Raw genomic sequence first — 13,530 nt, 5'->3', positions numbered from 1 at the left:
GGCACAGAGCAGTCAGGCTTAACTCAGAGGAAAACAATTGTAAAGCTTTTATCAGTACCAAGACAGTCAATAAGTAAGAAATGCAAGACAATAAATGCCACTACAATGTATAAAAAAATAGCCTATATTTAGATCTTTAAACAGACACCAAATCAGCAACAATCTGATGAAGGCAACCAGAGTTATGCTTTTTTAAAGGTTTCCATGAATCACTGCAATTGCCTTAAAACGTTTTGTAGCTCACTGCTTTTAACTTGTAGCGATAGTCTATGAGCCTCAAAAGCGAGGGTCCTGACCAGAGTCAAAGTTTCAGGCCTACCATGTTGGATGCAGGGATTGGGTTGGTCTCAGTCAAGTTTTCCTTACACACTTAAAAACCTTTTGGGGTCTTTTTTTGTTGTTGAAGGGGCAGCCAGAGGTCTCCTCTGCAGCTTGGTCCCTGCGTTGGCCTCAGCGTCGATGGACAGGTGCCGTCCAGCAGTCCGGTGGGAGCCTTGGTTTTCGACAGGAGTTTTAGATTACCTACGAACTGGCAAAGTAGCGCTAGTGTATATGCCTCCGATTCTGTGCCAAAAAAGTTATGTTTTAGCTTCAGGCTCAGAACTTACAGTATGTTGGAACAAACCGTGCACTCTATCACCAGCAAAGGGCCCAGGACTTGGGGGCACTTCTTGTTGACTAGGACTCAATCTCGTGGACTGCAGCTGCTGAATCCAGGGCAAGTCCAGTGGTAGTTAGCCAGCTGTGCACTTTGCAGATGGAGGGTTTCTTTCTCTTTTGTGTCCCTGGACCTTAACAGGAGGCTACCCAACTCGCCTTAGGAGTCTACTCACTGGTTGTTGGCACAAGTGAGGAGAAGGTCCAGCCCTTGGGGTCTCTCTATCCATTAAGTAAACAACAGGAGCATCTCTTCTCTTTCTGAAGTACTGTTCTTTCAGAGTCCAGTAGTGTTCTGAGGGTGGTAGTCAGGGGTGTCATTTTTAGTCCAATTTTGAGTTTGTGGGGAGGAAGGACTCCATAACCACTGAGGGCAAAATTCCCACAGGTATTCCTATCAACTCTTACATCACTTTCTTGTGGGTCTGGCACTAAACAATGCCACAGGGCACATCTCTGCGCAAGTTCGAGATCTCAAGACCTCTCCTCTTTAGTCAGAGCTATGGACACACTCCTGAAATGTGTCCAGTATAATGATCCCCCACCCCCTGGAAAACCGGTTCTTCAACAGGTGGCCTTCTCCAACTAACAGGCCTTTTTCTTCCTGTTCCTGGGAGCCCTTCACATCTCCTGGCAGGGTAAACAAATATTGACTTTCTAAAGTCACCTTTATAATAAAAGTTACTTTAAATCCAACTTCAACAATATCCCAGGTTTAATGTAACAATTAATTTGATAACTTGAAGTACTGTATTAGGTGGCCCCAAACGGAAGTTAACGCTTACTGGCTTGGTTAGTGTAGCCCCCTGTTAGCCAGTAAGGCCACCAGCCTTGCTATATTGAAAGCAACAGGTACGATTTTCACTGTCAGGACATGTAAACATAAAAGAATCGTCCTTCTTTTTAATATTGAGCGCCCTGAATTATGGCTTTCTCAGGCCTTCTGTAGGGGTGACTTATAAATATTAAAAAGGAAAGTTTGGACTTCCGAAAAAGCGTTTGCCATTTCGAGTTCGCAGTTCAAAAGTGGCCCGACTAGGCTGCTATGGCAGACCTAGAGCCATGTTTTCACTGTCTCACTGCAATGGTGGCACAACCAGTGCTCGAGTTCACCAGTGACATGTAACTTACCAGTCTTCGGTTAACCTCAAACCATATACTAGGGACTTCTAGGTAATTTACACATTCCAATTGGGTGTTAACCAATTGCACATACATTTTGAGGGGAAAGGTACATGCACTGGGGCAGAGAGTTGAAATGTCAACAGCATCAGATCAAATATTTAAGGGGTGATCTTGCAAAATGAGTTCTTTCCTTACAATTACTATCCTTCATTTTCTCTATTACTGCTGGAAACAGGTTTTTATTAATGCTGTGTTTTCAAAGTGGTAAATTGCTTGATTTTGTCTTTAAACTTTCTAGTCTTCAAAAACCTCGGAAAAAGAGCAGTATTTGCCTTCAATGGCTGCACGGATGTTGGTTGTTTAATATCTAAACATTATGCTTCACCCCATGTGGTTCCACTGCTGAGGAACCACAAAACCAAAACTGAAAACTATATACAAAAGGGGAGTAAACCAAAGAACAAGAATTTTCCTAAAGGTTAATTTCATAAAAAGTCAAACAATTTCACTGAAAGTTCTTTTCATCAAATATTAATTTCTGCCGTCAAGCACGTAAATTCTTCAAGTCCAGTACTAGAGCAGAGCCATAATGCGGTATCCAAATACATTTTTTGTATTCTTCAGATATCGCAATCCAGCCCAGCCAACGCGTTTCATCCTGTAACAGACTTCAACAGGTTTTATATAATCCTGTATCTTCCTAGTAGATAATAGTGGCCCAGACAAGTAAAGAGGTGGAATAATATATCACTCCCAAATGGCTCTTTATATAACCCTGTACCTTCCTACTGAACCATGGTGGACCAAAAAGTAAAGCAGTTGAACAAACATCCACTCCTAAGTGGGTCCTGCGCAATTAAGCACTCAAACACGCCTTAGCACTGGCATGAAACCTCTTCGAATTTTTGATAAACAATGTATTCTATAGTACATTCGTCCTGCAGCTTAGCCTAAGTGCAATGAGTTGCAAAGACACATAAAACGAAATTCTACCACATTTTACGTAATGTAGAATAAGAATTACTTCACAACCATCACCCCTTCTTCCCTCAAGGTACAAATGCTTTGTGCTAAGGTCCCCACTCTATAAAGACTCATCATCCCTTTCGAATTTGTGGTTCAAGGGAATTCTGCATGAGATAATGTCTCTTAGTGTGCCCAACTTGTAAGTGCACCATGTTGCATTGTTCTGTATGCAATTAAAGTTGACCTGCATGACCCATTAAGGTCTAAACGGTGTTAACCTGGTACTTACAGGGCACTGTGAATCCTCAAGTGAGATTATTACCCAATGGTACTCAAGACCGACCTGCCTGAGTTTTTCTGGACCTTTTCCTGACTAAATAATGTAGCTCCTCTGCTCTGGCCACACTTCCAGATCTATCTTTTGCTCAATTCACCCCCTCCTGTGCCCAGTGCAGCAGAAAAACACTTTTGTAAATTGACCAATAGAAACTACTTTGTTTGAGGATGATGCTGGGATAGTCACAGACATCAGTCAAACTTGATGAGCTAAATGCTTTTAATTCTAGCACAATGTGTTATGTGGGAGGTTCGTCTGCTCACACAATATTTCTTTCACAGCATACATTGTCAAGTGATGCTCCAGAGAAACGAAAGCAAAGAGTTGTTCCTGAAACAGACGTGCGCTGGATGTCGGAAAGCGGCATCATTGATGCCTTCCTTCTGCTGGGACCTTCCCCTTTGGATGTTTTCAAACAGTATGCACAGCTTACAGGTAACGAAAAGGCAATGAACTATCACAGCTACGTTTTGTCACTTTTGCATTGAGACCTATTTAGCTCCAAAAGGTTTGGACTATAATAATCAAAATTATGACCTATGAAGTGGTTGGAGTCAGCTTTCTTCCTTCTAAGTCCTCATCATGTGCAGTGTTCTTAGATAGTGATTTTACTCCTGACTAGTAGTAAACTTTCTGGGTGGAAAGGAGTGGGAAAATGGTTTGTGAATGCCCACAAACATAAACGTTTGTAGGTGGGCGCGCATCCAGACCATTCCTGCCCTTGGACATACAGCGTCCACCCGCAGAGTAGATTTCCTCATACACAAACCTCTTTGAGTACATCCATTTATGAGTTCAATACCAACCTTCCTAAATTGTAAAAGTTATTTAGCGCTTGTAAATCAGTCTATTTGTGCATTTGCCAATAGTTTTAAGAAGGAGACCTCAGGTCTTTGAGTAGTCCAATTGGCAATGGCTTATTGCTCATGCGTGACATGTCTCCACATCCATTTGACATAAACGGTATCTAGCATCGGTATGAGCCTGTGAGACCTTTATTTGCTAATCTTTGATGAGTATGACTCTAGTGAAAGATGTTTCTTTCAGAGCCTTTTCCTGTCTATGAATAGAAAGAAGCCTGAACCTGTTTATTCCAAGATCAAATCTTTTCTGGTCATGAGCACAGTCCATCGCTTCTCTTGAATTTGTAACTGGTCAAGTGATACATTCTGCAAGTTGTAATGAAAGGAATATTTAAACTTTAATCAAGTGAGGCTCAAAAGTAATAGAAGGTGGTTAGAATTAGAGAGAATCAGTTTAATTGCCTACCATTGTATGATAGTATGGAAAGACACAAGGCTCTTATGTATCAATGTATTTCCCTATAGACACAGAATGGGTTAAACCCTTTGATACATCAAGCCTCAAGAATCATTAATACATCCATAAATGCATCACTTAAGTATCATCACAGGTATTATAGTGACCCTGTATATGTTCAGGATTTGGCTGTAGGCCTGTCAATGGTGGAATTGGGATTACAATCCTTGTGGAAAGCTGCCCGTTTTTTCCACCAACAGTTCCCCAGGAAACACATGGCGAAATGATGAACATTTATTCCCATTGTAATTCCAAACATGTATTCTCTTTGTAATTCTTTGTTCCTATGAACTAAAACGCAGAATTCAATAGGAGCTTTGCTTCTGCGAAGCATCCATCTTTGTTGTAGTGGTGCCTCCCTGGGAGGAAATTCTAAGCTGGTTTAACTGCACACATGTAATGAGCTCCTTTTAGTACAATGAATTGAAATGTATTTTTAGATAATAAAACTCTGTAGTCTTTTGCTACCATTTTTTTAAATATTTAATTTATTTGGAAATAACATGTTTTACCACTACCAAATGTAATGGTACTGAGTTTATTGGTATTTGCTGAAAAGCATGATTAGAGCAAAGCCCTGATGAGATTTGCGCTTGTGACCCAAGCTTGACACGAAGATTTTGGCTTTAAGGGCTTACCTCAGCGAACCATCTTGTTTCTGTTGTGTAAAAATTGTCAATAACACATGCACACCTTTCAAAACATTTAAAAAGAGCTGACTAGAGAAGCTTTGAATTATTGACCTGTTATCTCCATTCCAGATGCTTGTACTGGATAACAAGTGGGATAGATTGGAGTCATTTAAATGTCTTCCCTTTATGTTAGGTACCCAAGCTCTGCCGCCATTGTTCTCCCTGGGGTACCATCAGTGTCGCTGGAACTATGTGGATGAGGAGGATGTGAAGGCAGTGGATGCAGGCTTTGATGAGCATGACATCCCCTATGATGTAATATGGCTGGACATAGACCACACAAATGACAAGCGATATTTCACCTGGGATAAAGTTACATTCCCCAAACCCAGGCAGATGCAAGATGCGCTGCGGGAGAAAAAGCGGAAGGTGAGCGTTTGGATTTTTTATAATCTTCTGTTAGAGAGAAGATGAGTTAAAACATAAGTGGTCCAAAAACACGAATCAATACTTATGCACAGTTTCTTCTCATTGTTTTAAAGACTTGCCTTGCATTTTTATCTATAGTATAGATATCTCTTCAGGGCACTGGGTTGGAGTAGACAACATATTTAAAACACCTACCGGGTGCAGAACTGACTGACCAGATATAAACATCCAGAAATAACAAGAATTTATTCAACTAACAGGTTGTGAAAGAATATTATCATATCTGAGATTTAGATATTGGATAAGTATAAGAATGTACTACCCTGGATTTCTGATCCAGAGGGAGCTATGAACTATTCCTCACTTCTCTGTCTCCTCGGCCAACTAGGCACAAAGAATTATGATGGATAGCAGGAGACCCAGGGAAAGGGGAATTGGCTAAGAGAGAAAACAGAGACACTGGATAGCACCACTCGGACTCATCACTCCGATAGGTGCTGACATCTAATGATTCGTAGTGGATATCTAAAAACAAGATTGATATCTTTAATACCTTGTTTCCGTATTGAATCATTGAACACTTGTTATTGGAAATTATATCCCCCAGATATCACTATACCTTGGACTCTCTGGGGTATTAATGGAACTCTGACATGCCTGGAACTATGTAATTGATACTACTTGGGTTTTGCATACACTTCACTCACTGCGTTCAAAATTGTTTCTCAAACAAACATTAATACGTCTTATGCACTGGAACCAATTAAACTTTTTCATAAGGTCATATTACTACCTTAAAACATAGTATACATTGAGAATTAACAACAGTCTTTAAAGATGATGAGGATCCTCTTCAATCATCACATTGCTTTAGAATCCACAAATTTGCAACAAAAATGTAATTGTATACACTTTTAAGGTTATCTCTTGAGCAGTGCTCTAAATCACTTTGTTTGTTTCTGAAACATGACTTAAATCATTTGAACACTCCACTATATACAGCTTCATCTTACTATACTAAGCTTTCTCTCTGGAAGGAAGCTGATGTACCCCTTGACTGACAAGTTTCATATATCCTGCCATCCAGAGCCACATTAAACACCCCACTTTTGCTGAGATTATGCCTTGCAAGGTTTTCAAAACCAGACATGCCACTAGCGTTTCACTGAGATCCATCAAATTAAACTGCATTCTAAAACAGAGACAGGTTCCTAAACACCACACTTTCTGAAAACGTAGTGGCTGTTAGGATAAAAAGCTTTCCGAATACATGTAGTTGACATGTATAACTGCATGGCTATTCATTTGGTTGACTAAAAAAACAGATCACTTCAGGGCGTTTGAATGACAGATTTTATGGTTACAGGACTAAACAAGTTATTGACCATGTAAGGACATTTTTTCCATTTCACAAATAAACAGTGTTTCATGGGGATTTTTTAAAATCAAGTACCTCTCGTAAGTTGGCCACAAACTGGAGCCAGGAACCTTATGCCTGTGCTGTGGTATTCAGGGACACAAAAGCCAGTCAGAGTCCAAGGCCTTATAATACAGCTCCCAGGTAAAGCCTTCAGCTCCAGCCAAGCTGGGCTGAAGTGCTGCAGTTTCTGATAGGCAATCTAGTATTGCTCGTACCTGACCTTTTTCACTGACATCCCCCTCTCCATGCCGCCTGCCAAGTTCATTTATGCCAATGTGAGCATGTGCTTTGGGTGCGGGTGTGCAAGTACAACAAAATGCCTTAAATCAACAAAACAATAAGACAAGCCTCATTTACTTTTAATGCAGGCCATTAAAGCGCTCTAAAATGGATCTTGGGAGCCTCGAGCTACTCTCAGGGTGTTTGCGAGGTACCAGTAGCTCACAGTTGACCAGTTGGAGACCCTGCTCGATACAATGCCGAAAAGTATACTCCATATTGCTAACGTGTCTGCTGACAGTTCCATACATTGTGAGACTTATGTGGTTTCATGGGAAATTTAGGTTCTAGATTTTCATTCATCCCTCTGTGCGTAGTGTGTCCTACAGATACATGAAGCCTGTCACCCAGCGGCACCAGTGTTCCGAGTGCACTGCCCGCTTTTTCTTACCCAGAATGTTCATAACCCTTGTGAATTCTGAGTGTGACACTTGGTAGATATGCAAGTGCAGAAAGGTGAGATGGAGCCACAGATCAGAACGATAATGTGCTCAGAAAATATGGGATTAGGAGTGCATCCAAGGAAGAATGTTGGGGTACTTCTGCAAATCTCAAATGATGACCTGGTCTAACCCCTGGTATCATTCAACTGCACAATAGCTGGCTGGGGGCGTTATCTTCCTCCTGCTTTAAGGCTATGTAAGACGTGAATTTCTTGTATCGAGTAAAAAAGAACAGACCTGAAAACTCTTACTGGACCTGGTTCTTGGGAGGATAGAGAATTTTGTGTGCCAGCTGGATGCACAACAGCATAGGGTGTCAATCCTAAATCTTATAGATTGATCTGTAGACTGGATCCTAATCCTGCTAGATTTGTCTGTTGACTGGATCATGATGATTCTAAATTGGTGACTAGATTTGATTCAGTGGCAGGGACAGCCTAACTACTAAAATATCACTTTTCCTCCTGGATCTTAATAATCTAAAACAACAGTAGTCACCAGCCAATGACTAATATAAAAACATTATTATGAGGAATTCCTTTGTAGATCTTAGGTCTGGTTACCACATTGCCTTAGCAGCTCCACAGGTCAATCACACTCACTGGCTGTTCACTCTATCAAAGTATAAGGCATCTTCCCTATCTCTGACTCTTAGCATGGTAAGTAGGAGTTCATGTTCAGAAAATTGTTACATCTCCCTACATGGTGTGTACTAGAAAGTAGAAAATACAGTTGGGCCTGGATATTCCAGCAGTACAGGTTTGAAAAGGTCCTCTTCGTTATTTGTGCAGAGATATATTTCAATTAGAAATCTCTAATTAACCCAGGTTATTTTCCCATATTAATATTTTAATATAATATTTTAATATTTAATACTTTTAATATTTAATACTGTGTCCAGTAGCATTCCCTAAGCAGATAAAAGCACCAAATATTGCTAAGAGAATTATCTGATTCATCCTGTAGGATACATAAGAGCATAAAACGATTAGCTCTAGCTATGGAAATTCTGTCCTTTCACGCATACGTCAGTTAGTATGCTTTCTACTTTGTAAATTGCATTTTCTGGTTTATCATGATGATTTTTCAAATTAAGGTGGTCATTTTGTAAAACTAATTCTTTGCACGGTTACCCAAAGAATCATTCTTCAAAAAGGATAAAATTGACAGTTTGTGCTTGTTTTCAGCTTGTTGTTATTTCAGATCCTCACATCAAGGTTGATCTCAATTATTCAGTCTATGCTGAGGCCAAAGACAAGGGTTATTTTGTGAAGGACAACAAAAACAATGACTTTGTGGGCATCTGCTGGCCAGGTCAGTTATTTTTCTGTTTACTGATTGTGTTGTTTTTTGGAGGAGTAGTGGTTGTATTGAGAAGTGTGTGAGAACACAGTGACATTTCTTGTTTGATTAATTCAAAGGATTTTAGGTTCCTGCGATGTGAGTAAGACAGACTGCTAGAACAGACTACAGATGCTATTTAATTATTTGCATTTAGAACACCCATACTGTATGGCTCTATCTTATTATTCCATCGAAGAATGATTTGCATTAGGCTGGTCATCTTCTTTAATTTCATGTACTTACAAAAACAATGGAATGGAATGCCATTCAGACTAATTCCTAGAGGTGATGATGGATTCAGGCATTCGTCACTGCAAAGTGTTCCTTGGTAACATATTTTATTTCACTTAATATTTTCATATATATCACTGCTCCTCCTCTCTGTTGCACCAATGGGCTTTACAATATAACAACCATTGAGAAATCAGTTCTATTTACAGCAAATATTCAACTTGTATCAAAAACTGGAGAGGGATTTAGCTAGTACGGCAAATAGATGAAGTATTGGGGGGCTATATAAAACAATTGATTAACATAGTTGTTAAATAAGATGTATTAATAATAGTAGCATACTGCAGTTGAAATGTCAATTCTCCATTCCGCTAAAACATTTTTTTATACCGAATAAGATGTTAAGTAAATGAGATAATCCCAATAAACAAATCCCGCTATGAAATACATTCCATAAACATTTATTCCTTTCCATTACAATGCTATCTGAAATCATTACCCAGGTTTGATACCCATTATTTTTTCAGCAAAAAGGTCCTATCTGTCTCAGAATTAAGCATAGCAATTTACTTAACTGAACTAACTGGTAATGGAGAAGAGAGGAGGATATTAAGAGAAAGACAACTATAATAATTCCGAGCCTTAGTTGTTGGCTTTCCATTAACCAAATATACTCAAAATGTACCTGCTATAATGAATCTTTTAGAACAATCAACATTGAATATCCTATATTTAGTAGGTTAGACCAGTTGAAACACAAGCCTGGAGCTGGTGTAAACAGCAACTATATACATTATGTACAATTGTTAACATTATTTTTCACAATTAACCAAAGTTTACAGAACTACATTTCATGTGTAGAATAAAAAATCTCCTGGTGTACAAAATAGAAATCTAGATTTTCTTAAAGACATGTATGCTAGCATTGTGCATACACAATTCTGTTCAATACTAACCTTCAGCAGCTATAGACAAAGAAACAAACCGCGATTTCAAACAAAGATCAAGTCTCCAAGAACAGTATATCTGCTGTATTTTAGATACTTCTTCTTTCACTCTCCAAAGCACCCATTGAACCAAAAAACAATGCTACATGGTCAACATTTGGCACATACTCGGAAGAAGAAATTGGCAAACTGCTCAGCACCCTGAAACCATCCAATCATCCCACGGACCGCCTTCCTGCTACCGCAGTAAAAGACTTTACCCCTTTGCTTCTCCCTCTCTGGACTAAAATTATCAACAGCTCTCTCCAGCAAGGAAGCATACCTGACTCCCTCAAAGTTGGACAAGTCACACCTTTACTAAAGAAACCTACAGCCGACCCCTCTGATCTCAACAATTACCGTCCCATTACCAATATTCCCACTCTCGCCAAACTGCTGGAAAAATGAGCACAACTACAACTGACTAAACACATTGAACAATTTGATCTCCTCAACCCTCACCAGTCAGGCTTCCGAGCAGGACACAGTACAGAAACTGCTATGACTCACATAATTGACGACGCACTTCAAATGCTAGACCAAAACGACACCTGCCTCCTCACCCTTCTTGATCTCTATTCAGCATTCGACACCGTTAAACATGAGAATTTACTAGAACTACTAAACACAAGAATGGGATTATCTGGAACTGTTCTCAAGTGATTCACTTCCTTTCTTCACAACAGGTCGCAGAAATTCAAGAGCAACAACCTGATGTCCTCGCCAATACCTGTAACGCTAGGCGTCCCCCAAGGATCCTCCCTATCCCCAACTCTGTTCAACCTAGTTATGGAACCTCTCACAACCTTGCTACAAGCATCCAATGTACACTTTCACATGTACGCCGATGACACCCAACTTTATCTCAAATTACAATCCCCCAAAGACATCTTGCTCCTGAACTCAATGATCAGAGGCACCCAATCCTGGCTTGCCGATAATCATCCTAAACTCAATGCCCTGAAAACAGAGTTCCTTCTGATCTCACCTCCAGCGAAGAGCTCCACCGCTCAAATTTGGCTTAAACACCTAACCGCACTCAATGTCCAACCCACCATCGTGGACTCAGCAAAATCTTTAGGCATAACACTCAACACCAATCTCAACATGCAGCAACATATCAGCAAGGCAACAAAGGGAGCGAACTTCCAAATCAATACTCTGAGGAAACTTAAACCCTTCCTCCCAGCCAAAGACTTCCAAACCGCAGTACAAGCACTAATCATCCCTCGAATAGAATACGGCAGCATCGCCCTCTGCGGTCTCCCCCTAACTACAACCGCACCCCTAAGAGCTTCTCTAAACGCTGCAGCGAGACTCATCACTGGGTTAAAAAAGCACTCCCATATTACCCCTGACTTGAAATCCCTAAACTGGCTGCCTTTTGAAGCCAGAATACATCTGAAAATCGCCTGCATGACACACAAGGCGGTACACCTAAACTCACCCGGCTACCTCGCTCAGAAGCTGACAATCTCTGGCGGAGCTAGAAACACTAGAGGCACAAACAATCTTCTGCTGAAACCTCGAAGATTCCGGAAGGAAAAAACATATAAGCGCTCCTTCTCAGGAATGGGGCCTAGGATCTGGAACTCACTCCCTCCCGAAACCAGGCTTATCTCTTCCACTACACTCTTTAAAAATGAAGTAAAAGCTATCCTCATGGCTAAATGCACTTGAACTATTATCTCGAACTCTGTTAATACTCTGCACCGATCTGTACTACATGTTTGACCCCTTTGCTTATTTGTATTAGTTGTCTGATCACTCACATGATTGGCTTTGCAGCCACCTATTTGTACTGTTAGATCTATTGATTTGTCTGTCTGACTATGCTCCCTCATGTACCCCTTCTATGTAAAGCGCTCTGATATCTGCAAAGATCTTGTCCGCGCTATATAAAACTTTCAAAATAAATAAATAAATAAATAAAGGCATATTAATCTCCCCTACACAATGACTAATTACGGTTACTTGCTTCTGGCACCAATTAGCCAACATCACCTCATTCTTTTCAGATTACTGCATATCTGAAAGACTGCCATGAGCCTTAACAGCACATGTACACTGAGAACTATTTTCTGCTACTAGCTCTGGAAACCCAAGCCCAAGCACAATGTTTAACCCAAAATAACCTAAGATCTGCTTTTAATTTACCTTATGTTATCTGTTAAACTTTCTCAGATCTCCACTTCTACAGTTCCATTAATTGTATTTGTTATTGCAAAGCAATTTCCTGGCCTTTAACTAGAGGGATTGGGGGAAGAATGCTAGCATCAGTGTTAATAATAAAATTTAAATTCTTCTTTCGTTTACTTTGAAAATCGTAAATGTGTACCAAGGCCAGAGGCTAGCATTATGCACGTTTAAAATCCGCCTTACTGTTAATGAAGACACATGCTCAGCTGGATTCCAATAATAATTTGTAAAAGTACCTTCTTTACTGTAGTCTGTGGCATTCAGAATCTTTTCAATGTTCCCTCTATTCATATGTACTCTCCTTGCCATCACACTAGAGAGTCAATGGGTTGTAATTACAGTCATATCTACACACGCTTCGTCCACCACAGATTTTAGCCACCTTTCCAATGCTGGTGATGATACTGCACTTTAAGGTTTCCTGAATAACATCGAAAGGTGTGTTCACCCCAACAGATTGCACTTACACCACTCTCCTCTTATATGCTTTCCTTGATTGATTGAAATTACCATCAGAAACAGAAACCAGTAAAGCTATATTTAGTTACCTGAGCAACAGCATTTGAAAGAAGAAAGGGTCTAGAATGCTGCACACAGCTGTATTGCTTTGCTGTGATTGCTACCTTTTTTTAAGTCTGTTTCATTTCATCGAAACTGCTGAAAATTTGCATAAAAGGTAATAAGACATGCATTCCACTAGCCTCCGTCTTGACATAAGATTGATAATCCTAATGAAATCAGGAGGCGGGATATCCTTGAAGTGTATTAAAATAAGCACGTTGTTTCATCAATTCAATTTAAGGAGACCTTGATACAAGTAAAGTTTCCACATGACAAATGACTGACTTTGAATAGTTGACATTGATTTCATACTAAATGTCATGTGAAGGAAATAATGAGTGTTTTGGAATCATCTTCAATATTATGATGGATCATTTTGAATAGAACAGAAGCATTTTCCTTGTGAGTGTGGCACGATAAACATAAATGATTATCAGACTTTCTTTTATTGATGCACAAAAATTATCTTGTTTTGAAACGCCTCAACTGGGGATGGGAAGATGGCTTCCCTAGGCCAATCAGTAGTCATGAATGATTTGAGAACCTTTAAAATAGATCAAAAAAATGTAAGTCATATGCAAAACAGCAGAACTAAAGAGAA

At 39.9% G+C, this 13,530-nt stretch overlaps 1 protein-coding gene across 3 annotated transcripts in view; it reads left to right on the top strand.

Annotated features, from left to right (window-relative positions):
• Window positions 1–13,530, top strand: part of GANC (glucosidase alpha, neutral C) — a 460,990-nt gene that overhangs the window by 172,467 nt on the left and 274,993 nt on the right. For all 3 annotated transcript variants that reach the window (XM_086937212.1, XM_086937211.1, XM_086937213.1), the window contains 3 exons: window positions 3,367–3,520; window positions 5,231–5,466; window positions 8,796–8,922. In XM_086937212.1, coding sequence (XP_086793338.1) covers window positions 3,367–3,520; window positions 5,231–5,466; window positions 8,796–8,922 — 517 coding nt within the window. The remainder of the gene's footprint in view (window positions 1–3,366; window positions 3,521–5,230; window positions 5,467–8,795; window positions 8,923–13,530) is intronic.

The sequence above is a fragment of the Lissotriton vulgaris genome, chromosome 9, assembly GCF_964263255.1.
Source record: "Lissotriton vulgaris chromosome 9, aLisVul1.2, whole genome shotgun sequence".
NCBI lineage: Eukaryota > Metazoa > Chordata > Amphibia > Caudata > Salamandridae > Lissotriton > Lissotriton vulgaris.
Note: the sequence above shows the minus strand (reverse complement) of the source record. Positions and strands in the feature narration are given on the sequence as shown.